This window comes from Phacochoerus africanus, chromosome 13, assembly GCF_016906955.1.
Source record: "Phacochoerus africanus isolate WHEZ1 chromosome 13, ROS_Pafr_v1, whole genome shotgun sequence".
Classification (NCBI taxonomy): domain Eukaryota; kingdom Metazoa; phylum Chordata; class Mammalia; order Artiodactyla; family Suidae; genus Phacochoerus; species Phacochoerus africanus.
Window position 1 is genome coordinate 75,563,215 of NC_062556.1, and position 23,861 is coordinate 75,587,075.

The following is a 23,861-nucleotide window of genomic DNA, read 5'->3' on the forward strand; positions in this document are numbered from 1 at the left end:
TGAAACCACCTAGATGCCGTGGCCTGTGTAGTCACCGTGGAGGTAATTTCCAAAGGGCAGTAACTCTCCGTGAGGACCATGCGTCCCCAAAGCCGCTGCTGGTTGCCTGCAGAAACAACAGCTGCCTCTGTGGTTCTCGCAGCCGCAGAGCACGGTTCTAGAACAGCATATGCCATTTATGTCTTCGCGTGGTGGCATCAGATGTCTTCCACCCACGGTCAGGACAAGGCAGGAGTTACGTTCCATTTCAAAAACTGGACATTTGATTTTTTTAACTTCAGGTCGAGATTTCTCTATAAGAAACAGTACCCCATAGGTCTAGTGACTTGCAGAAGGACTCAGAAGTTGATTGCCGGTCAGGTCAAGGTCTAAGCTCCTGATATTTTATGACAATGAATTTAGAATAGTCTGTTATCTTGTGTGACAAAGTGGAATGACTCAAAGTTGGATGCTTTCATTTTGATTCCACATGAAAGCAATGTCGTAAATGATATGAATGAACTTATAAACAAAACAGGAGCAGACCCACAGACAGAGAAAACACACGTATGGTTACCGAAGGGGGAAGGAGGGAGGGGAGGGATAAATTGGAGGCATGGGATTAACAGACACACAACTACTACATAGAAAAGAGGTAAACGACAAGGACCTGCAGTCTAGCACAGGGAACTCTGCTCAGTATCTGTGATAACCTACAAGGGGAAATAATCTGAAAAGAAATATATATGCACAACTGAATCCCCCTGCTATTCCCTTGAAACTAACACAACCTTGTAAATCAACTACACGTCAATAAGAAACAAATAGTTGGGTGTTTTAATTCTTGTCCTGAGATTACCTAGGATCAAACTTACCCACTGTCCTAGATGTCACGGGTGGCTCATGCTTTGGGTGGCTTTGCCCCTAAGTGATCCAAGAGGATTCCTTTTAGTTTTTCTCTTGTGAACAGAGCAGGAGATGGCTGAGTGAGTGTTGGGCTAAATTCTAAATGGTGGAACCAGAGCTCTGCTGCATGGAAAGCAAATCTGCTCATAAAGGGGCTGATCCTATGAACTTGGCATTATTAGTATCAGACACTAACCAGTTCTTCATGTGGGTTTATGCTATGAGTGAAAATCTTCTGAGATCCAGATGTTATCGTGTACAGTGGTGTAACCTGCCAATCACCGACTGATTCTTCCAATAATGTGGAATAAGTTTAGAAGGAGGTGAAAGATTAGTTCTTTAGGAAATTGAGTATGTGACATCATATTGCTCTAAAATATCTGTGGATATGTCATTCTTGGGACTGTTTGCTAGACTATTCATGAGATGAATTCTGTATGTAACAAACTGTGGCGAAATTGATATGAAACATCATCCTTAGTTGTTTATGTCTTAAGTCAGATTGAATGTATTTATTGTTCGAATGTAGTTAAAGGTACATACAAGACAAACTGTAGATTGAAGAGCGTAATTAAGTCCAAGGGTAGAAAAGCAAATGCATTTTGGAGAATTTTATCAAAATTTATACTTAATAAGCCCTTTTGACTTTACTGTAATTTTGTCTTTGTTTATAAAGTGGAATGAGGCGTTCCCATTGTGGTGCGGCAGAAATGAATCCGACGAGGAACCATGAGGCTGTGGGTTTGATCCTGGCCTTGCTCGGTTGGTTAAGGATCTGGGATCTCCGTTGCAGTGAGCTGTGGTGTAGGTCGCAGATGTGGCTGTGGCCTAGGCCAGCAGCTGTAGCTCCGATTCAGCCCCTATTCTGGGAATCGCCATATGCCGCAAGTGCGCCCCTAAAAAGCCCCCCCCCACCAAAAAAAGGAATGAAAGAAAGTAGCAAAATTCCATGCTACAAAACTGACAAAAGGCATTATTTTAACTACTTTTAAAGTATTTGTCTTTTTCATTTCCTCATAGATTCCTCTTCTGAATCATGATTACAAATCAATCATGGAGTTACTTAATAACCTAATTTAAATTGAGCATGATGACAGTTTACGTAGAAAGAAAGCCTATTGCCTTAGAAACAGGAATTCCCCCATAGGAAACAGTTGAAAACTTCCTCCAAACTCCCATCTCATCTTAGCACTTACTACTCCCATCTTAGTAGTTACAGAGGCCTCATTTCTAAACTTCACTTTGCATCAAGAAACTAACCTGGGAGAAAGTTAAAATGATGGCCACACATTCATTCGAAAGCCTATCAGCAGCAACTCCCCCTTTCCTGTGTCTCTGTCCCTCTTATGTGTGTGAAGCTTTGGGATGACAGCATGTCCTGCCGTCATGTATATCTTTGCATCTCCCTAGAGTGCTGGAATTTTAGAGCGAGTCCGTACATTAATGATTTGGGGATGAGAAGTGCTAAAGTACTGAGATGTTATATCTTGTATTTAAAAGTATTCAGATTATAGTAGAAAAGGCTACTAGGGAGGGAACTAGAAATTACATGAGAAAGTGCGCATCGTCAGGGTAATAAGGAACATAATACCAAATAACCCATAATCTTTTTTTCCCAAGAATGATGACATCGAGGCGCACCAAGTAAGTAGAATTACACGTATGTTATTTTAAAACGTCCCTGTGTTTTAGATCCACTACTTTATGAAATGGCTCTTTAAACCCCTGGGTAAACGATATAAGCAGTGCTAACTGCTTTTTTAGCTTAAGTGACAGCCTATCTCTTCGTTGCAGTTGCACATGGCAAGTGCCAGTGGGTACAAGGAGGTGGTGGCTCTTCTCCTGGAGCACGGCGGGGACCTCAATGTGACAGACAATCAGCACTGGACCCCACTCCACCTGGCAGCAAAGTACGGCCAGGTAAAATAATGTCCTGGTTTACTTTAGAAGAGATCATTTTATGATCAACGTGTCATTTCACAGTGAATTTTGTTTTATTTTCAAATCATGTACGAACATTACATTTGACTTAATGAAATCATCTTACCAAACAAATATGTTTGTGGTGGAAGGAAAACATTGACGTTTAAAAGGACACATAATAACAGACATTCTTCAGAAATCTCTGTATTGTAGTAATACCATTGGAGAGATAATCAAAACTTAAAAAACCTTCTTTAGAGGATGAACTTAATACTATTTTCTTAATATTAAATAGTCCTTATAAGCTTACAGTTTCACGAGTCTGTTATAGTTGTGTTTGTTCTCTGTGGTCGGTGGATATAAAGCACAATTACATTTTATATCTGATTTTTCTCTATGAACTGTACTTTAATGAATGAAAGATAGGTAGCAGAGTTCTTTCGCTGATTTGAAGCTTGGCTGTAGCTAATATATCTTGAGTTACTGTTGCACAAGCTAACGTCTCACTAGGTGCTATTATACCATGAATAAGAAGCAAACTTTAACTGGTAATTATTCTAAGTAATTTAATATAAAAATTATAAGTAATTTATATGGGTGAATGTGTTCAAACAGTATTCATAGTAAATATTCAAATTGGCTTATAAATATATATAGTATGTTGTGTTAAAAGTCTTCATATAATAATATAAAATATAACTTCAGTTTTACAAATACATGGAGATTTAATTAACCTTATTGATGTCTAATCATTGTTTAAAGTAACATTCACACTCACTAAATTTATCATAAGTTAAATCCATTAGATATCAACAAGTACGCAAAATATGTATCACACAGCTCCGAGTCACGTAGTTGTTGAAAAAAATCGAAAGCATTTGCACTGAAGCGTGTTAGGGAAAGCATATTGCTTGGGAAGGTCTTCCAAATTAATAAGACATTGTTTGTGTTGACAATATTTCCTGTAGAAAAAGATTCATGCAATCAATAAGTATTTTTATCAGGCTCTTAACCACCTCACATCTGTGCTTCAAGCAGGTGAGAGAGAGAGTGTGTGTGTGTGTGTGTGTGTGTGTGTGTGTGTAAAGGAATGGCTGGGTTAAGGAGATGAGGCTGCAGGTAGCTGATATCCTTGGCCGCAGGGACCCAGGTTTCCTAGGTCCCCCTGGAATAGCCGGGGATGGCCAGGAGACCATGGGTATATCAGTCCAGCGCGGCAGCATCCTGGAATGCACAGGCGAGGAGTGTTGTCATTCAGAAGGCAGACAGAAGGGAACAGAAGAGCAAGCCCTGTTTCCTCAACACAACCTCGTAGCCTGTGCTGAAGAAATGGTAATCAGTGACGTATCAACATGCCTCCCTTATAACCAACCAGAGATTGCTTCCAGAAGGAGCAACGAAATATTTTACCCAGTTTGTCACTTTGGCTGATAGCACTTTCAGATTTTGGATCAGGTATCGTTTCAAAGAGCAATGAATTGCTTCCTTTTAACCACTTTTATAAGATAATCAGGACCTCCTGTCATGGCTCAGCGAGTTAAGGACCTGACATAGTGTCCATGAGGGTTCAATCTCTGGCCTTGTTTAGTGGATCAAGGATCTGGCATTGCAGCAAGCTGTGGTGTAAATTGCAGATGTAGTTTGGATCCAGGGTTACTGTGGCTGTGGTGTAGGCTGGCAGCTGTATGTCCAATTTGACCCCTGGCCGGGAACTTCCATGTCCCTTAAAAAAGAAAAAGGAGGAATTCTTGTCGTGGCTCAGTGGTTAACAAATCCGACTAGTAACAGTGAGGTTTTTGGGTTCAATCCCTGGCCTCGCTCAGTGGGTTAAGGATCCAGCGTTGCCATGAGCTGTGATGTAGGTTGGAGACACAGCTTGGATCCCGAGTTGCTATGACTATGGCGTAGGCCAGCAGCTGTAGCTCTGATTTGATCCCTAGCCTGGGAACCTCCTCTGGCGTGGCCCTAAAAAAGAAAAAAGACAAAAAAAAAAAAAGAAAGAAAGAAAAAGAGAAGAAAACAAAGAAATATAATCATCAACTCTGGGGGAACAGGACTAGATTTAACAAAAAGTTTTTAAAGACTTGCCTTGGACTAAAATATGTCACTATTTCTGTTATCAGACATTCAAATAGTTTTTATCAAAACCCAGGGTATAATTTTTGTCTTATGTGACTGCAGGTCAAATGAAATATTTGCTGTGAGGTGATGTATTTTATTTGCTGTTGTACTTTTCTGTTCTGTGGTTTCCATTTGGTTCTTTCTTACAACTTCTTTCTATGTCTTTGATGAGGTGTTCTCTTTTCTCATCTGTTTCAAGAGAATTTGTAATTCCTTGTTGAAGCATTCTTATGACGGCTGCTTTAAAATCATCATCAGCGAATTCCAGCGTGATTCATCTTGCTGTTGGTGTTAGTTAATTGTCTCTTCTCAATCAAGTTATCGTTTTCCGATTTGGGTATGATTGTGATGAGTGATTTGTCTTTTTTCTTGGACATTTTGGCTGTTTTGTGAGGAGAGTTTTGGTCCTATATCAGTCTTCCGTTTTAGCAGGCAGTTACCCTCTCTGGGGTTAGAGTTCAGGTTCTGGTCTGCTTGAGTGGGATGTGATTCCAATGACAGCTTAATGGTCAGACCCTTCAAGATGCGATTGGAATGCTTGCTTTATTGGGTGCCCCCGAGGTGCCCATGCATTTTTCCCAGTGCCCCCAAAGGCTTGGAAGTGGTTTCCTTGGACCAGGTGGCCCCGTGTCTCTGGGTGTGTAGGGCAATCTCCATTTGGACAGAGACCTTCAGAAATTCAGCCCTTTGGATAAGCTCCCTTTCGAAGGCGCCCCCTTCCAGCTACCCTGTCTGTCATGGGGGAGGGGCATCTCAGGGTCAGTGGAGAGGGAGTGCCATGGGGGAAGGGCATCTCAGGGTCAGTGGAGAGGGAGTGCCTGCCCTGGTACTGAGCATTAGCAGGGTTACGGTGCTGGAATCACCTGCTGTCGTCAGGGAGACATGGTTTCGAAGGGGAGGGGTGCCTCTATCTGGTCCCTCCTGTCGCTGGGACGGGCTGGAAAACACCAGGTCTGGGGAAGCCTTCTTCTCTTGTGTGTGAGGACAGAAGCTCCCCTGCCTCCTCTTCCTGACGCCTTCTGCTGGTCCTGAGCCCGTTCATCTTTCTCCTTCTGCTTATCAGATTTCTTCTAGGGTTGCTTGTTATTTCCAGGGTTTATTGTCGTTAGCAGGGAAGACCAGTAAGAAATCGGTCTAAGATAGTGTACTTTAAAACAGCTGCTTCTGTTTCAAAAAACACTCATTTCCAAAAGACTTGTAAAGCTTGACATGAGGCACCTAAGCCCAGTACAACGGCTGCTCCCTTGATAAAGCTTCGTGGAACTTTTGTCACACGACAGTCATAGAAGAATCACTACTGAGTAAGGCAGAAAGGATAAGAGGACATCAGTGTTTCACCCCATTGCCTGTCATGTTCCCCCAAGTTCCCAAACTTCGGGTTTTCTAAATCTATGTTTTTTTCAGCCTAGAGAAACATGGTCATGGACTTTGCTGGGAAATCTGATTCACAAGCTGCATGTACTTTGCAAAGAACAGAATAATTAAGAGTGATGTTTTCATGGCTGTATTTCCCGTGTTCCAGCTGCATTCCCCAAACTCACTATTTGTTAATGATTAATGGTAAATGAATTAAGAAACACTTTGCAGTTGCTCCATTTTTTTTCAAAACCTGTTGCAAAATACATGACCCCAACTTTTAAAAACATTTCTTTTTTTTTTTTTTGCCATTTCTTGGGCCTCTCTCACGGCATATGGAGGTTCCCAGGCTAGGGGTCGAATCGGAGCTGTAGCCGCTGGCCTACGCCAGGGCCACAGCAACACAGGATCCGAGCCGCATCTGCGACCTACACCATAGCTCTTGGCAACGCTGGATCCTTAACCCAGTGAGCAAGGGCAGGGATTGAACCCGAAACCTCACAGTTCCTAGTCGGATTCGCTAACCGCTGAGCCACAACGAGAACTCCTTCTTTCTTTTCTTTGCATGGCCGAATCCTATTTTTTTCTATTTCCCAGGCACTCCTCCCACACAAGCACACCTGGATGTCATTCTGTGCACCCAAATGCCAAAACCAAAGTACTCTTCCTCGATTTAGGCTCAAAAAATGGCGACATTTATGTTAAGAGAGGATTTGTGAGGGAATTGCATCTTGATTATTTTGTCAAGAAAATACCATATGATGTCTTAAATTACATAAAAAAATTGTTCACCCACAAAAATACCATTTAATATTCATTTTGAAAATGATATTTTAGAAACAGGTATTATTTGACTATCAGCTTATATGCACGGGGGATTTATAACTCCCTGAAGAAATTCACTGTAAATAAGTATATCTCAGTTCAGGGGAAAAAAACTTTAGAAATGCTAACATTTTAGAAAGACGAATGCAGTTTTACAGCCATTCATAGCAATTTCAATGTCTTATAAATATCTTACAAATATAAATACCTTTTGGAGCAGGCAGTCCATAATTGATAGCAATATTTATAAATGACATTTATACTGGGATGGCATACATATTTTAAAACTTGCCTTTATAAATATATTAACTTCTCCAGGGAGCCAAAAAAGAGTTGCCTGTTCTTGTCTAAAACTGGGAACTGAATTGGTTTTGTGAGCAATAAGTCCTTTGCTCTTACAACTTTTTATGAGTTGTAGGTGAAATAAAGTTGGATTCTAGCCTTGTGCATATTTTCAGTGTTTATAATAGGAATGGCCACACTACAACGGAAGATAAGAAAATCAGTATGCAGATGCTAAAATCTAAATCACCTTCCCTTCAAAAGTATCTTCCATGCATATCTTGATGTTCAGAAGAGTCATTTGTATTCTCGAGTGCATGAGGAGTGAGATATATTCAGCCTTTTATTTTTCTTTGGATAGTTCCTCTTCCATTGGAAAAAAATCAAACGCCCTCTGGTTTCCTCCTACCCCCCTGAGTGTGAAATACTGGTAGAGCCTCAGATCCTCTGCATAACCAGGGCCCCCAAAGCCCTCTCTTGTTTTCCCAAGTTCTAGGCCCAGGAGGACCACTGCCCAGTGGGTGGGTGATTCACTCTCAACCTGCCGTCAGACTCAACTTGTGCATAAAGGGAATTTTCATCTTTGTTTCCCCACCCCCAATCTGCTGCCCCTTCTGTGTTTCATCATTTGCTCAATTGCAAAACTGGCTGTCACCATTTTCCTGCCTCCCCCTACTCTCCTGTAGTCAATAATCCCCGGAGCCCACAAGCTCCTCCCTGGTGCAGAGTTTTGAGCTACAGGAGTTAGAACCACGGACGCGTTCATCTGTGCACCGGCCCGGCCCCTCTGCCTTCACCCGGTGCAGGACGAACCCACCAGTTAACCGAGTTCCCTGCCCCTCCCTGACTCCATTCTCAACGAGGAGGCGACAGTGAGCTTTCTAAATGCAAAGACCCTCAAACTGTTCTATGCGCCATCCTTGCCACTGCTGTTGGTATAAAACACCCCCTCTGCAGCACCGTCCACCTGCACCCCCCGCCCCCCCGCCCTGTGCTAGGGTTTCCGCTCACTTCTCCAGCTTCCTTTCTCCCAGTCCCCCCACCAGGTTGGAGCATATAACTACCCTGAAATTCTTTCAGTTTCTGGAATACACCACCAGGGACATCCTTGTCACATCCTCTGCTCCTCTTGAAATGCTTACTTGCTCTGCAAATCTCTGCTGGGATGTCACGTCACTAGGGGTCTTTCGTCACTTCCTTGGTTCCAGTGAGGCGGCCCTCGGGCACCGGGGTGGCACCTGGCACCGGTATCAGCCATAGCACTTAGCACGTGCAGGGATTGTCTCTCATACGAGTCCCTGTCGCCCATGAGAACTGAGCGCAGGTGCAGCACCCGTTTCTTGGTCGACATGGGGCCTGGCACCGAGCCCTCAGTGACTGCCCTTGAGGGAGCCAGGTGGTGAGGGTCCTGGGTTAGCGGATGCTTGTCTGTCTCAGTGCATCACTGAATACAGGTGAGGGCTGGGCGAGTGGGCCGAGCCTGGGGGACCGGTAGGAGGAAGCCTCAGGGAGCTGACCAGGAGCTACCTGAGCCCCTGCCAGGCCCAGGACGGGGCTGGAGATGGACATTTGTGATGGATCCCGCAAAGGCATCACACTCCACGTGGGGGTGGAGGGAGCTCAGCAAAGGGCAAGACAGCGGGGCAGCAGCGCAGTTTGTAGTCTCCCGAGGGGGTCAGAGGAGTCTGAGGAGGAATGAGCTTCGAGGAGGGGACCTGCCGGGGGCAGCGAGGGAGGCATATTTCCAGAAAGAGACAGGGCAGCCTGCAGAACGCTGCTGGGATTACAAAGCGTGCTTTTCAGATGAAGAAAAGGAAGGCAGACATTTGTTTAATGAGAAATCACAGTTGGATCCCGGAGGTAATGATTTGTTAGACATTGCATTTTATTTTTGCGTTTTTTTTTGGGGGGGGCACACCTGCGGCATGTGGAGATTCCCAGGCTAGGGTTCGAATCCGAGCTGCAGCTGCCAGCCTACACCACAGCCACAGCCATGCCAGATCCGAGCCCCATCTGCGACCTGCGCCGCAGCTCACGGTGACGCTGGATCCGTGACCATCTGAGTGGGGCCAGGGACTGAAGCAGCATCCTCATGGATACAATTCGGGTTCCTTTCCACCGCGGCAGTAAATCCTAGGCACTGCATTTTAGACCTGAAATTTTTCTAGTGACGCTGAGTTGGACGTGTTTACTTATTATAAAGCAGCACGTGTACCACCGAGCACGGGACATACAAATTCTCAAGTCCCAGAAATCTTTAACGTTATTCCTTTTTATTAAGTGAAACGATCTCTTTTAGCTTCTGAACCAGGAATTTGGCTATCTCCAGAACACTCTTTTTTTGTTTGTTTGTTTTATTTTTTAAAGAATTAATGTCCACCAAGGAATTAATGTTGCTAAATTGGTGCAAACTGAAATACAACTGTCCAAAGAATGAATAACACCCATTGCCAGTATCCTGCGTGAATTTAAATTTCAGCTTAAGTACAATTTCTACTAACTAGATAGGCCCTCCTTTCACACACACACACACACACACACACACACACACACACACACACTCAGCTGCCTTACCCTCTGGTAACTTTGCTAATTATAAAATTCTTGTAATAATTAGAGACGGGTCCTTGTCGGGCTCGACACTTTCCCTGCTTGGATTGAAGTAATTTACCTTTTCTGAGGTTAAAGCAAATGTTCCCGAGTCTGGTAAGTGAAATCAGCACTGGCCTGTGTGATTTAGCTCTGTGACATGCCTCACCGGTTCCTAATGGGAAGCACACAGGAAGTACTTTTTTAAAAAGTGAGGCATCCCCGGGCAATAGAAGCATCTTCATTCCACACATGAATGTTTGTTTTTACAGGCCTGAAATAAATTGGAACTACCTTTCTGTGAAAGCTTTTCATGCGGGAAACAATTTGCTTTGATTACTGAAATGCTTTCTGCAGGGACAGGGGACGCTGTAGAAAGAGGCAGTTTGTAGAGAGATCGCCCAGGCTTCGGTTAGAGTTGGGTGAAGAGGGCGTTGAGTGGAGAAATGCAAAGTAACCAGGAGCCTCTCCAAGAGGCTCACATTTTTGCAGAGGTAGCAAAGCTTTGGTCAGTGCTACTTTTTCAAGTTTGTGAAAAACAAGGACAGTCTTACCTACTTCTCAGCTTTGCATGTTTCTTTTTTCTTTCTTTTCTGCTTTTCTTCTTTCCTTCCTCCTTCCTTTCCTTGCCTTTTTCCCCTCTCTTCCTCCGCTGTTTTCCTTCTTCCTCCATTCTCCCTTCATTTCTTTACTTCCTTTCCTGTGGTTTAAAAGCGAGCAAATCTCTGCGATTTTTTTGCTATTAAACAAAACTCTTTCCTATGTCCATTTCAGTGTCCTGCCTGGGACCTTGCTCTGTACATTTATTTTTCATATTTTGATACAACATCTATTTCTTTAGTAATCTTTAGTAATACCTCCCCAAAAAGAAAAGAAATGGAAAGACCCATTTAGGAAAACAAAAAGAGTAAAAATTCCAAAGGAATTTCCCAGAATTTAGAAAGTAGACCTAGTAAGTGAATTTATCAAGGATGTTTACAGGACCATTAAAAAGCACAAACTATATAGGAATATTTTTAACAAAAAAAGTCTAAGATTTCTACACTGGAAACTATACAACAATTTAACATAAAGGTGAAACAACGTAGGGAGCAGTTAAAGAAGACCGAAGACAAGGGGGCGGTGAGCCCTTGTGGGATCCTTGAGCCGGAGAGTGTTATTTTGATGGTATTACTGACCCTCTCGAGTCTGGCCCAACAAGGATCGTCCTGCCCGGCTCATCCACACCGCAGAACAAGACTGAGTTGGGTTCAGAAGCAAAGGGAAGCTTTATTCTTTTTTTCAATTTAATTTCTTGGCGTATAGTTGATTGCGGAGTTGTTAGTTTCTGCTGCCGCCGTCTCCTTCCACCCGTGCCCCCCGGAGGACAGCGCCTGCGGATTGTTTATTGATGGATCTCAAGTCCTCAGCGTAACCCTTCCTGTTTCCATTACCTTTGGTGTTTCAGACGAGCGTGGTGAAGCTGCTTTTGGTGCATCAGGCAGATCCTCACCTTCTGAACTGCAATGAAGAGAAGGCTTCAGGTAGGTTAGGAGCAGCCCGGGACCGCCGAGCGGTCGCTGTCCCCTTCGCACCCTTTGGAAGTTGCTGCAAAACGTCAGCCTCTCCTGAGATGCTCTGTGAAGCCCACAGTTCAGGCATATTCACAAACTCCTGTGAATGGTTATGAGAGGCTGTTGGAAAGCTGGCAAGTTTATAGGGACTGTTGTATTTCATTGGAATGTGCTCTTTGGGCTTGGAACGTCTCAGGCAGTCATTCCTGCAGTGTCACTTACTTTAAAATACAGGTTTTCTGTTGTTTAACTAGTTTCTCATTAGACCAAATACATGCTTGTGCATTAGGGTATTTTAAGCGATAAGAGGTTGGTTTTTTTTTGTTTTTGTTTTTGTTTTTTTTTCCTGCGCAGATACTTATACTGCAAGCAGGAGAGACTAAATATTCTCAACCTAATTTAAAACTTTGAAAATCTTGGAGTTCCCTGGTGGCCTAGTGGTTAGGGATCTGACATCGTCACTGCTGTGGCTCAGGTTCAATCCCAGGACCAGCAATTTCCAGGGGCCACAGGGGTGGTCAAAAAAATAAAATGTTTAAAAAATCTTAATAATTGCTTATCTTTTAATATATTTTTTAAAATTTCTAGAGTTCTTTTACCACTAAGTGCCTGCTACATTAATTTTCTAGCTTTTAAAATTTGACAATGACGTTACTACCCCTAAGTCATTTTTGGTGTATTAAAAATAAAAATTCTAAATAATAAAAATAAATGTCCAGCATCAGTAACAAAATAATATAACCATTTTGAAGGTGGTAATTAATCTAAATAACTTAAATCTATTTATTATTCTTGTTTCTGTACCTCCATTAACCTAAAAGCACTTAGGCCTGATGTTTTTTTATTCCACGTACTTTTAGGGGTATGATTAACTAATAAATTTCACTTTTTTCTTTCTTTTATTTTTTTTATTTTTTTTCCCCTGCTTTTTAGGGCCTTGCCTGCACCAAATGGAAGTTCCCAGGCTAGTGGTTGAACTGGAGCTGTAGCTGCCAGCCTGCACCACAGCTCATGGCAATGCTGGATCCTTAACCCACTGAGCAAGGCCAGGGATTGAACCGGCATCCTCATGGAATCTAGTTAGGTTCATTACCACTGAGCCACAGTGGGAACTCCCCATTGTTTAACATTTATTCATCTCATCTGTTAAGATTAACTGAAGATTTAACAAATAGAACTATAAGATAGCCTAGTAGTCTCAAACTTTAGAATGAGGCTAATATTAATGCTAGGATAGCTATCTTAACGTTATCTACAAAGGGATGCCTAATGGTAAATATTAAAAGAGTAAATAGAAATTTATAGCTTTTTCCTATCTTTTTTCAAAACAATATTTTTACTGTAAATACAAGCTACATCCTCTGTTAACTGCAGTTCTAACAGGAGGCCACATTTTTCAAGGTCACGCTTCTGGCTTCTTCCCCTGAGAATGATGTGTATGATTGACTCTGGGCTGCAGGGACTCCCGTCTGTCACAGTTTTTAGGTCTAGTGTCAACTTGGCCCAAACAGACACTGAAGGCAGTTGGCAAGGACCGACCACGAGCCCTGGGAGTGACTACGTCCTTGGTCTAAGTTCAGCGCCGGCCACCTCGGGCCTGGTGTCTGAAGACCGTCCCAGAGGACTTGGCCCGTTTGGTCACGCAGTGTCTGCCGTCGGTGTGACCCCTTCTCCGTGTCATGTTGCTCATGAGAGACGCTGTGAAAGATAGACGGTAACAGAGTCTCAATAAGTGTTTGTTGATCGAATGAAAAAACTTCTCTAAAGCACGAAGGACAAAGAGATTGAGGTAGGGAGAAGGTTGAAGGAGACGTAGGGTATACCAGCCTGTCATCCGACCTCAGAACGAAGGCACCAGATAAAAGATCGTGCAGAGGGCAGTGAACTGGACACGCCGGTTGTGGCTGAGCATGTGTAACTCCTCATCTGTACCACACTGTATCCTTGTGTTTTTGTTCCTTGAACTTGGAACAGACACATAAAATGTTATCTGGGGGACCAAAGCCATTTGAGGTATAGCTGTGACTCCGTAAGGATAGAATCTCCCAAGAGGAGGTCCCCGGCCTCGCACCTGCTCGTTACGCAGTAAGACTTGACCCAAAGCCAGTGCTGACAACATCCCAGCATAAATATCTTCTTGTGGGAGCAGAGTTGCCTCAACCAGCCCCAAACCACGTAGCCCAGCTTCACTGACACCAGAGGTCACGCCGTTGAGGTCTGAGGGTTGGAAAGGAGCCACCACCGTCATTAGGCTCCCAATTGCGATGAACGTGGGTTTTTCTTCAAGACGTAGTGATTTTCAGTCTCCGTTGTTAATAAGTGTCCGTTGGATTAATTTGACAAATATCCACATTGGATTAAAGCACACGTGTGCTACTGCCCAGATGCGTTCGGATGTCACTGTTAACATGTCATAAATCAGGAAATGTAATTATTTTTCCTTCAGATTGATAAAAAAAAAGACCTGCTGTTTTTAAAAACACACCGGGGTATTTATTTGTATATCTGCCCATTTTGTAGCAAGTTTACAGCGTGCCTGGCACGTGTTATGTGAGAGCCCAGTGGCTGGGAAGGTGGAGCTGCTCCTCGTTGGGATTCATGGTCTCCAGGATGAAGGCAGATTGTCTGGGAGACAAAAATGACCTCGAGTTCTCTCGGGCTTGGCTCCTCCGTAATTTCACATTTGACTCTGGATGGCTCAGTGGACGTGATTTTTACATTTTGTCATTTCATTTGTAATGAAATATGCCTCTGATGTAAAATAAAATAGTCTCTGAAAAGGGCAGCACGGCTGTTTTACCGCTACCGTAAACTTTAGATGTGTGTCACTTTGCTTCACCTGTTGATCCATTTTAGCACGTCAGGCATATGGGAATGACTGGCGGTCAGCCGTGTTCTGCGATGTCACCCAGTTCTGATGCTGATGGCCGGCTTTTTTCTTGTAGATGTCGCCGCGTCTGAGTTCATTGAGGAAATGCTGCTGAAAGCCGAGATTGCCTGGGAGGGAAAAATGAAGGAGCCTTTCTGTGCTCCGACCTTGGCCCAGGAGGAGCCCTATGAAGAGGTGGTCTCAGACCTTCCCGCCCTGCCCAGCAAGCTGTGAGTGCCTTCACCCCAAGTCCCAGACCCTCGCTGGGTGGGGGCTCAGTCATTCTCATTTGTCACCCTCTCTGGCCACCCGTCACTTTTCCCTCCATGTTAAGTGTCTGTCTCTCCACCAAAAGTTGGAGCATCGACACTGCATGTCAGCATTTACTGCAAGATACTTGTGGGCTGTAATGCATTTAGCTTGAAAGCCCTCTAGGTTTTTAAACATTTCTGTCTCGGGTCTTCATTCAGTTTGTCATCAGGAGAACAAAGATATTATTTTAAACATACTCCCTGTTTCCAACTAAACTGATATGTAAGATTTCTAGCAACGATCATAATGGCTAAATTTCCTGAAGTAGGAAATAGAAATACTCACGGTTTTTTTTTGGACTGCCCTGCGACATATGGCGTTCCTGGGCCAGGGATCTGATCCGAGGTGCCGTTGTGACCTACACTGAAGCTGTGGCAACCCCAGATCCTGTAACCCACTGTGCTGGGCTGGGGATTGAACCTGTGTCTTGGCGCTGCAAAAATGCCACCAATCCTGTTGCACCACGGTAGGAACTCCCAAATATTCATTTTTTCCTCTAAGTATAAAGCTAATGATTTCAGATCATCTGAAGTGTCTCCTCAACACTGGCCCATGCTACAAAGAGGATGAAATTTGAAACCATTATGCTACGTGAAGGAAGCCAGACACAAAAGGCCACACATTGTACGATTCAATTTACATGAAATATCTGGAATCAGCAAATCCATAGAAACAGAAAATATATCAGCGTTTGCTGTGTGTGGGGGCGGGTGAGAAGTGACTCCGTGTGCATGTGGCATTTCTTGGGGGGAATGGTGAAAGCGAGAAGTAGATGATTGCAGAAATTTGTGGATGTGCTAAAAAGCGCTGACTTGTACGTGTTGAAAGTGTGCGTTTTGTGCTACGTAGATTATATCTCTAAGGAAAATAAATACATAGAGATAAATGATTTCAAGTTGAAAGTCAGGTGTGCTGCATATGTGCAGTGGGACCTTGAGAAAGTGACTTCCTCTCTCTGAGCCTGCGTTTTGACTGGTTCTGGAGATTACATCTAATACTGGAGTATTTATGGGCTCCCTGCATGGAGAACCCCGTCTGGGTTTGGGACCATCTGAGGCATCATCAAACAGCAGAGATGCGGCCAAGTGACACCTGATCAGGGATGGAGGTGTCGAATGAAAAGAAAAGATTCACAGCGTGACTGTTGTGCGTTAAGTTTACCTGGAGCAAAATGTAGACTGTAGCCCAGGAAACAGCATTTCAGAGCCTGGAGAAACTGCTCTAAAGAGGCCGGGGCAAAGTCAGCGTACTTGTGATTTTGGTGAAAGGGGAGGGTTATGCAACCAAGCACGCATTTTGCAGAAGGTCCCTGCTGGTCTCAGGAAGGTCACTGCTGGTCACGAGGAGCAGACGTCACCATGAAGGATTTAGTGCTTTTCTAGATCCAAGGAGATCCGAGAATTGGGATCATAGAATCTTCTCCTGAAAATGTCTAACTCTCTGAAGACCTGTTCTGCCAGTTTTGCTGGGGCACAGAGCGCCCCACTCCTGATCCCCACCGGAGCTCCTTCCGGGGTGTTGAGAGTTAGCACTGCATCGGCTCACGACTCAATCCGTGTAGAGGCAGGTGGCAAATGCCGGTCTCCAGATCGCATCAGAGGGCGTGCCGGGATGTGGCGGCTGAAGGGCTTATAGATGGATCTCGTTCCTAGGCAGCTTTCTCAACCAGGTCCATGGCACGGATGAGCCAGAAGAGAGGGCTTCCCCGATGAGGCTCATGATGGCAAGAGGAAACGTCATGGTCTCTGCAGGGAGGCTGCTCGAGGAGAGGAGAGCTAAGGAGACCACCCCGAACTCATCCATCAGAGAATTCCTTCACTTCCCAGGCGCAGAGGCAGGCCCAGAGTCCGCGTGACTCGAGTTCCCTTCCTGGCAGGTGGCAGGGAGGCTTCCAGCAGATGCGTGACAAGGCCGTGGTGATGCATAAATGAGCCGAGGGGAAAATGCTATTTCCGAGTCTGTCCCATCGCAGACAGACAAACACTTTTTAAAAAAGCGTATATGACTTTTATTTTTCCATTATAGTTGATTCACAGGGACACTGTTAATTTAAAACCACTCTGGGTAGTGCAGAGGCCCCAGTCAGGCATCAATGCATCGGCCTCTCCTTACTACTCTGCCACATTCATGACTGGATCTGAATTTTTAACAGTGTTGAAAAAGAGCTTGATTTGTGTGTCAGACCTCAGCTAAGAATCCCATGGGTTAATCTTATTCCATTGTGAAAGCCCTGGTAAGATTTTCTTACTTTCCCAAGATTACAGAGCTGGGAAATGAAAGGTCAGGGTCGAGAGCCCCGCAGTCAGAGCCCAGGTCGTTGGTAACTACAACACGTTACCCCTCTCCTGCTGCCACAGGCAGGGAGAAAATGGTACCATGTTTACGAGGGAGAAAAAAGGAAGAAAGCCATACTTAGAAACCAAAGTTGGAGTCAAGGAGTGTTACTTGAATAATAATAATAATAATAATAATAATAATAATAATAATAATACGTATTATTTAATGGATTTTACATTATCATTATCATGTGTTTGATGAGAATGGCAAATTGTGTGCTGGCTGGTCACTAGCTGTTTCTCACAAATCTTAGACTCCCATTCATGATTTTAAACGTGGTTTTTATAATTATTTGTATGCTAGTATCAATTCCATATAATTCTTTAGTCTCTTCGAATTTAAAACTACTTTTTTCAAGTCAGACGTGAAGGTAACTGTGAATTATATAAAAGAAATAATGAGCATTAGAATTGGATGTTATTAACACTGAAGAAATTTCCAAGAAGAAATCTCGCCTCATTGGTAGAGCTTCTGTCGATTGTGTAGAAGAGCAGAGATATTTTTGAGACTCATTATTACTGTGTTGTTAATATTTCTGCAACTTAATAACATCTTAATGTTGCATCTTACTTTTCCACTTACAAAAGTGCTTTCACTCTTTTTGCTGGATTTTGCTTAAGCCTAGCAATAGACCTCAGGGTCTGGCATGGCTAGTTGGAAGGACTTGGTGATTACAATATTTTCCTGTGATCTCCCAACTACAAGGTGCTAGAGTTAGAATGTAATGCATATATCTTAAATAAAGAGATGATTTATTTTGCTATTAAAAAAAAAAAGGTTACTATACAAGATACATTCCAAATGACCTGCAGTGAACCGTTAGAAGCTGCTGACCTTGCTCTTTACATGCATATGTTCCTTATATCACAGATGTTTACTGTGGAGAAATTGTTACTTTCCAGGTGCTGATCTTAAAATCAATACCTGGAGTTCCCATCATGGCCCTGCGGAAATGAATCCTAGTCGGATTCATGAGGTTGCAGGTTCGATCCCTGGCCTCGCTCAGTGGGTTAAGGACCCGGGCGTTGCCTTGAGCTGTGATGTAGGTCACAGACGTGGTTCAGATCTGGCTGTTGCTGTGACTGTGGTGGAGGCCGGCAGCTGTAGCTCCAATTCGACCCCTAGCCTGGGAACCTCCATATGCCACAGGTGTAGCCCTAAAAAGCAAAAACAAACAAAAAAACCCATAAGTTCCCATTGTGGCCCAGTGGTTAAGAACCTGACAAGTATCCATGAGGATGCAGATTTGACCCCTGGCCTCCTTCAGTGGGTTAAGGATCCAGCGTTGCCACAAGCTGCGTACTAGGTCACAGATGTGGCTCAGATCTGGCATTGCCATGCCTGTGGCTGGCAGTTGCAGCTCTGATTTGACCCCTGGCCCAGGAACTTCTATATGCCACAGGTGCAGCCCTAAAAAGAAGAGAAAAAAATTACCTAATAGATTCCACGTTACTTTTAGAATCATTATCATGGACTTCCCAGTAGAGAGATGTTAAAACATAACATAAACCGAGTTAAAGCGTGAATATAAATTCTGTCATAATAAGTGACAAATTCTTTCATAATGTCATTTTGGATAAATATTAACTTATCTATGGGTCTATAGTTTGGGATTTTTTTCTGCTTTAAAAAATAAAAGAGAGCAAATCAACCAACTTGCCCCCAAAAGTACCTTTTACTGTTGTTTATATTATTGATTGAACAATATGTTTAATGGATTAATCCATGGCTTTTTTCTATGCAGTTAAGTGTAATTTTTAATTACATTTTTCTCTCGTTGACAATGAGCAAGTCTTTGAAAGTTTGAAATAGGTTTATATTGAAATCTGACGTATTTCATTGAAATCTGCTGTCATCTAGAAAATTAAATCAAAGAACAGCTCAATTATAACATTAAGGGTCTTTTAGAATTCTGAAAAAAATGACAGATAGGCTTGTTTAGTTTCACAGCTGAGCAATTGTGTGTAATTTCATTTATCACTCATGAATTTATACTGTTATAAATATGAACTGGAGCAAATAGATGTGATGCAATAATAATTAGGTGCAGTTATGTTTTAATGCAGGAAGATTTGTTTTCTATAATCTACTTTCAGAACGAGTTTTAGCACAAGAAGGAAAAATGTGGACATGAGCTGTCTCCTTTGTAAACAAACCCACAACCATTATGAAGGATATAGCACTGTCTTTAAAGCAGATGAATGGGAGTTCCCGTCGTGGCGCAGCGGTTAAGGAATCCGACTAGGAACCATGAGGTTGCAGGTTCGGTCCCTGCCCTTGCTCAGTGGGTTAACGATCCGGCGTTGCCATGAGCTGTGGTGTAGGTTGCAGACGCGGCTCGGATCCCGCGTTGCTGTGGCTCTGGCGTAGGCTGGTGGCCACAGCTCCGATTCGACCCCTAGCCTGGGAACCTCCATATGCCGCGGGAGCGGCCCAAGAAATAGCAACAACAACAACAACAACAACAACAACAAAAAAAAAGACAAAAAAAATAAAAAATAAAAAAATAAAAATAAAGCAGATGAATGTGTGTATTACTGAGGAAAAAAAAAGGCAACTGTGCTTGTTGATTTTGTCACAGTATCGCGGTCTTGATCTGGGCACCAGTCTCCTGAGACATGAGGTATATGTCGAGATGTTCTCGCATGCCCGTCTTTTGATGGAGGACGTGTGCAAAGTGGCCAGAGAAGTGACACGATGGGCAGGAGGTAGAGTGTACTTCCTTAACATTCTCTTGGGCATTGTTTACAAAGCATCGTTTCTTCACACACCAGGTGCGTGAGAGTCGGTGGTTGCACGTGACGTTTGGGGAGGGTTTGGGTCTCTGTCTTTCTCCTCGTCTCAGCCTTGCTGCAATGTTTTGCACACTCTTTCTTTTGCCTTTTCCTCTGTCCTTATTTTGCCCAGGACCGAATAGGGCAGAGTCACTAATAGGAGAAGCATGGAGTTAGAAGGACCTTAAACTTTCTTCTCTTCTTCTCCACCTAACCTGCCATTAGGGCCACACTGAGTCACTAGGAAATCGCGCTGTTACGGAGTCAGCCCAGAGTCCGCATTTTCTAAGGAATCTTCTATCCAGCAAACATGATCGTGGGGTCTGTTAGCGGCTTGACACCCAAGTTCACGTCTCAAAACGATTTAGCTCCAAAGGTCCTTCCCACTGTAGCATTCTCTCCCCCTGGTCTCCATCTGTAAAGCTTTTGGGATTCCTCTCCCTTCGTTAAATCTGCAACCGCTCTCCTCACGCTTGACTGCTGGCCCCCCCTCTGTTCTTTCTTTCCTGCCGACGGGGTGCCCCCTCTGTGTCATCTCTTCCATCCTTGGGTGTCTTGGTGCCTCATTGACTATTACTGCCTCTAGTGAAACAGCTGCTCCTGGCTGTGTCCTTGGTGGCTGAACGTGGAGATACTCTCCTAGGGTTTCTCATCCCTGAGACAGTCTAATAGGTGCCAGCTTTTATTTCTCATACTCTCTTTCATGGAATCCTTGAGTTGAAATCCACAAAAGTTCTACACAGCATCTCCGTGGAGGAGAGTAGCTCCCTAAACTCTTGGGGGGGTTTCGCCTCTTAGTAACAACAACCACGATAACGACAGATGCTTTGGGGACAGTTGCTGGACATCAGACAGGACCTGTACAGGGTGTGTTACGTGGGTAATTTCATTTCCTCCTCAAAACAGCACCCGGAGGTGCTTTTTCTATCACTGTCCCCCGTCTTAGCGTCCATGTCTGGGGCCCAGAGCTGAAGGGACTTATGTCACACCCATGTGTTCAGTCTGACACTGTATCAGTGAGAGGGCTCTTTTCCTTGGTGATTCTAAACCTGTGAACTTGGCTTTCAAAGAGGAAATTATTCATCTGCGTCTCAGTGACGGCCCTTCAGCTTTAGGCGTGGGGCATTGTCAATGGAGGATGCGTATTTAGTATGACAACTTGAGAAGTCCATCGGTCGTGAGGAAGCAGTGTCCCTGCCACAGAAATGCTGAGGAGGAAGGCTCCTTGCAGTGCAGCTGCTGTGGGTCTCCTTTCCAGTTAGAGTCGCCAGTGGCCATGGCCCGAGATGGGGCCACTGTTTTCCATCTGTCCACCAGGATACCCACTCACCCCGAGACCGTGCTCACTCTGAGTGTCTACCAACCAGTGATGTGTTTCGAGGACTGAGCAGCCGAATCTCTGTTCCTGGTTGGGAGACGCGCCTGGGCGGGTGGCGGGTCCTTTGCCCGCAGGGCGAGGGTGCAGAGGCTCTGAGTTCAGGACCCACCGTGACCTGACCCCATGTGTCTTTGTGGAGCTGATGTGCATCTTTCACTGAAGCTGCAGTAGCGAGTTCAGGGCCTCCTCGAGTTCCGTGAATCATTCGAGTGAATTATCAAATCTGAGAAGGGCTGAGGGAACACCTGAATTTGTAGCGAGTTGCTCGGAAGGGCGGGTGGCCTGGGGACTCTCAGATGTGTGGCTGACATCAGGAGTGGGGCAGCCTTGTTGGGGACGGGGCCCTTAGAATGGGGTTCCTGCTAACTGTGGGTGGTCTGTCTGTGTCAGAAGTGCACTGCAGTGCAGCCCAGAGTGACGGCGATGCCGTCTGTGTCCTGGGGTTGTTCCTGGGGACTCTGTGAATTACTATGTCTACCGTTCTTAGAGCAGAATCTGACTCATTGTAACACTACCTAGTGCTTGAGAAATGGCAGAAGGAAAACAAAAAAGATGTTCTCCCTTCATCCGTGAGCTGTCAGCAGAATCATCTAAAGAATGCTTCTAGCTATAAGCTGAGACAAGAGAATCAGGCCTGCAGTGTGGTGCTTTTGTACTAATTATAGCCCTTTGGAGGAAATGGTATTTTCTAAGCAGCTGGAAAGAAAATCCAATCTGGGAGAAAACCAGCTTTGGTTGGGTGACTGCTTTGATTAGGTTGTCGAGATGCTTGGTCTCCAGGGCTTCGGCATGGCGTCCTGGGGCCCTTGGGATGGAGAAAAGATCTTGCTGTGCCTGGGGCTGGGAACATTCTGGAGGATGCAGAAATGGGCAGGGCTGAGGACCACAAGGGAAGGGCACTGGTGGTGGGAGGTGGATTCAGGGAGGCTTGGCCAAGAGTGGCGGTTGATGAGAAAACACACCCTGCACGGATTATTGGGTGGCTCAGTGAGTTAGGAATGCATCCTTCTTGACCTCAGAAAAGCCCGATGGAATAGGCTTTTAATGGAAAGCCTTGAAGGTGCCACATTTTAGGAAATAGGTTCACTGGGCACACAGTCAAGAGCCAGCCAACTCGTGGCTCCCCGCAGCTTTCCTCCATGGCCTTTGCTGCTCAACTGAAGATATCAAATTGCATATCAAATTGAAGATATCAAATTGCATATCAAAGCAATTTCAATAATAATTTCCCTCTGTCTTTATTTAAATGCCATGACCTAGGATGGATGGATATAATTATCTGCATTTTATTCATGGAGAAGCAGAAGCACAGAGGTGTGCTGGACTGAGGTCTGTGGCAGCTGCCCCTGGAACCTGTGTCTTTGGATCCTTTGTTCATAGTCTCCGCCCTAAGGCAGGAAGGGCTCAGGAAGAATCCATGGCATAAGCACACTCTTACCAGGTGGATCTAAAACCATTTTACATAAGCAGGAGATAGCCTTCCACCTGTGCCTAAACGCTATGGAAATGTCCCCTTGCCATTCAGACCAGAGGGCTTAGAGAGATGACCCTGCAAAGTCCCTTTTACTCTAAGGCCCATAAGTACACTTATGCCACAGCCACGAACTCCCTTTGCCCTGCTGGCTGCACCCCACGTCCCTGGTTTTATTCCGTGAGACACGTATTCTTGTACATTAACCATGGCTCTGAATGACCTGAGCATTTGCAAAATCACTGCAGCTTCTGGGAATGCCTCGTGGTCAAATAGCATCATCGGAGATAAAGTCCAAGCAGACGCCCAGCCCTGAGTCTCCAGAGTCTTCACAAGCTCCCGAGCTGTTGCCCTGATGTCAGGAAAGCCGTGCTGGCCGCAAGCCGTCTGCGTTTTTTTTTTTTTTTTTTAAGTTTTGGTAAAGTAGAGTTGATGTTCGGTGTATGATGTGGTGGTCGTGTCTGCTGTCCTCACGGTGACTCTGTTATACACGGACACACATCCGTTTTTTTTTCAGATTCTTTTCCCACATAGATGGTCACCGAGTATCGGGTGGAGTTCTGTGTGCTGCACGGCAGATCCCTGTCGACCATCCCTTCCGTCGACTGCCGTGAGCACGTGCCAGTCCCAGACCCCCAGGCCGTCCCTCCCCGCACCTGCCCCCTCTGGTAACCATGAGGTAGTTTGCAAAGTCTGTGCGTCTGTTTCTGTTCCTGGCATGTCACGTAGAGATGCTGAGGGTGAGCCCTGAGACGCAAATGGACTAAGTACTGCCACCGGGGCCCTTGTGTGTATAGTGAACTTTATGACTGCTGTGTTTTTTTTTTAAGTGTAGTTGATTTTCAATGTTCTCATGACTACCATTTAGGAAATAGTTTCAGTGATCAGAGCATTCACCCGTTGCATTAGCTTCATGCATGAAAGAAATACCATGTAAGCCCGATTTTCAAAATGTTGGCACTGATCAGGAAGAAAGGCAGTCGTCCTACCTAGAGAATTTTCTTCTTGGGAGCAGAAATGAGATTTGGAGCCACCTCTCACTGTGCAAGCTTCATTTTAAGAAAGCAATTTTAGTTATGTCCCCAGCTCTGATGCTCAGCGCACAGCATCACACTCTGTGACGGGGCCGTGAGGTGCCCCCACATCCACGACTGCTTATCTTTGCCCGAGGGCATGTTCTCTCCTG

At 44.6% G+C, this 23,861-nt stretch overlaps 1 protein-coding gene across 1 annotated transcript in view; it reads left to right on the forward strand.

Annotated features, from left to right (window-relative positions):
* Positions 1 to 23,861, forward strand: part of MYO16 (myosin XVI) — a 421,162-nt gene that overhangs the window by 97,369 nt on the left and 299,932 nt on the right. Inside the window, exons 6-8 of the mRNA XM_047756311.1 lie at positions 2,680 to 2,805; positions 11,429 to 11,504; positions 14,480 to 14,633. Coding sequence (XP_047612267.1) covers positions 2,680 to 2,805; positions 11,429 to 11,504; positions 14,480 to 14,633 — 356 coding nt within the window. The remainder of the gene's footprint in view (positions 1 to 2,679; positions 2,806 to 11,428; positions 11,505 to 14,479; positions 14,634 to 23,861) is intronic.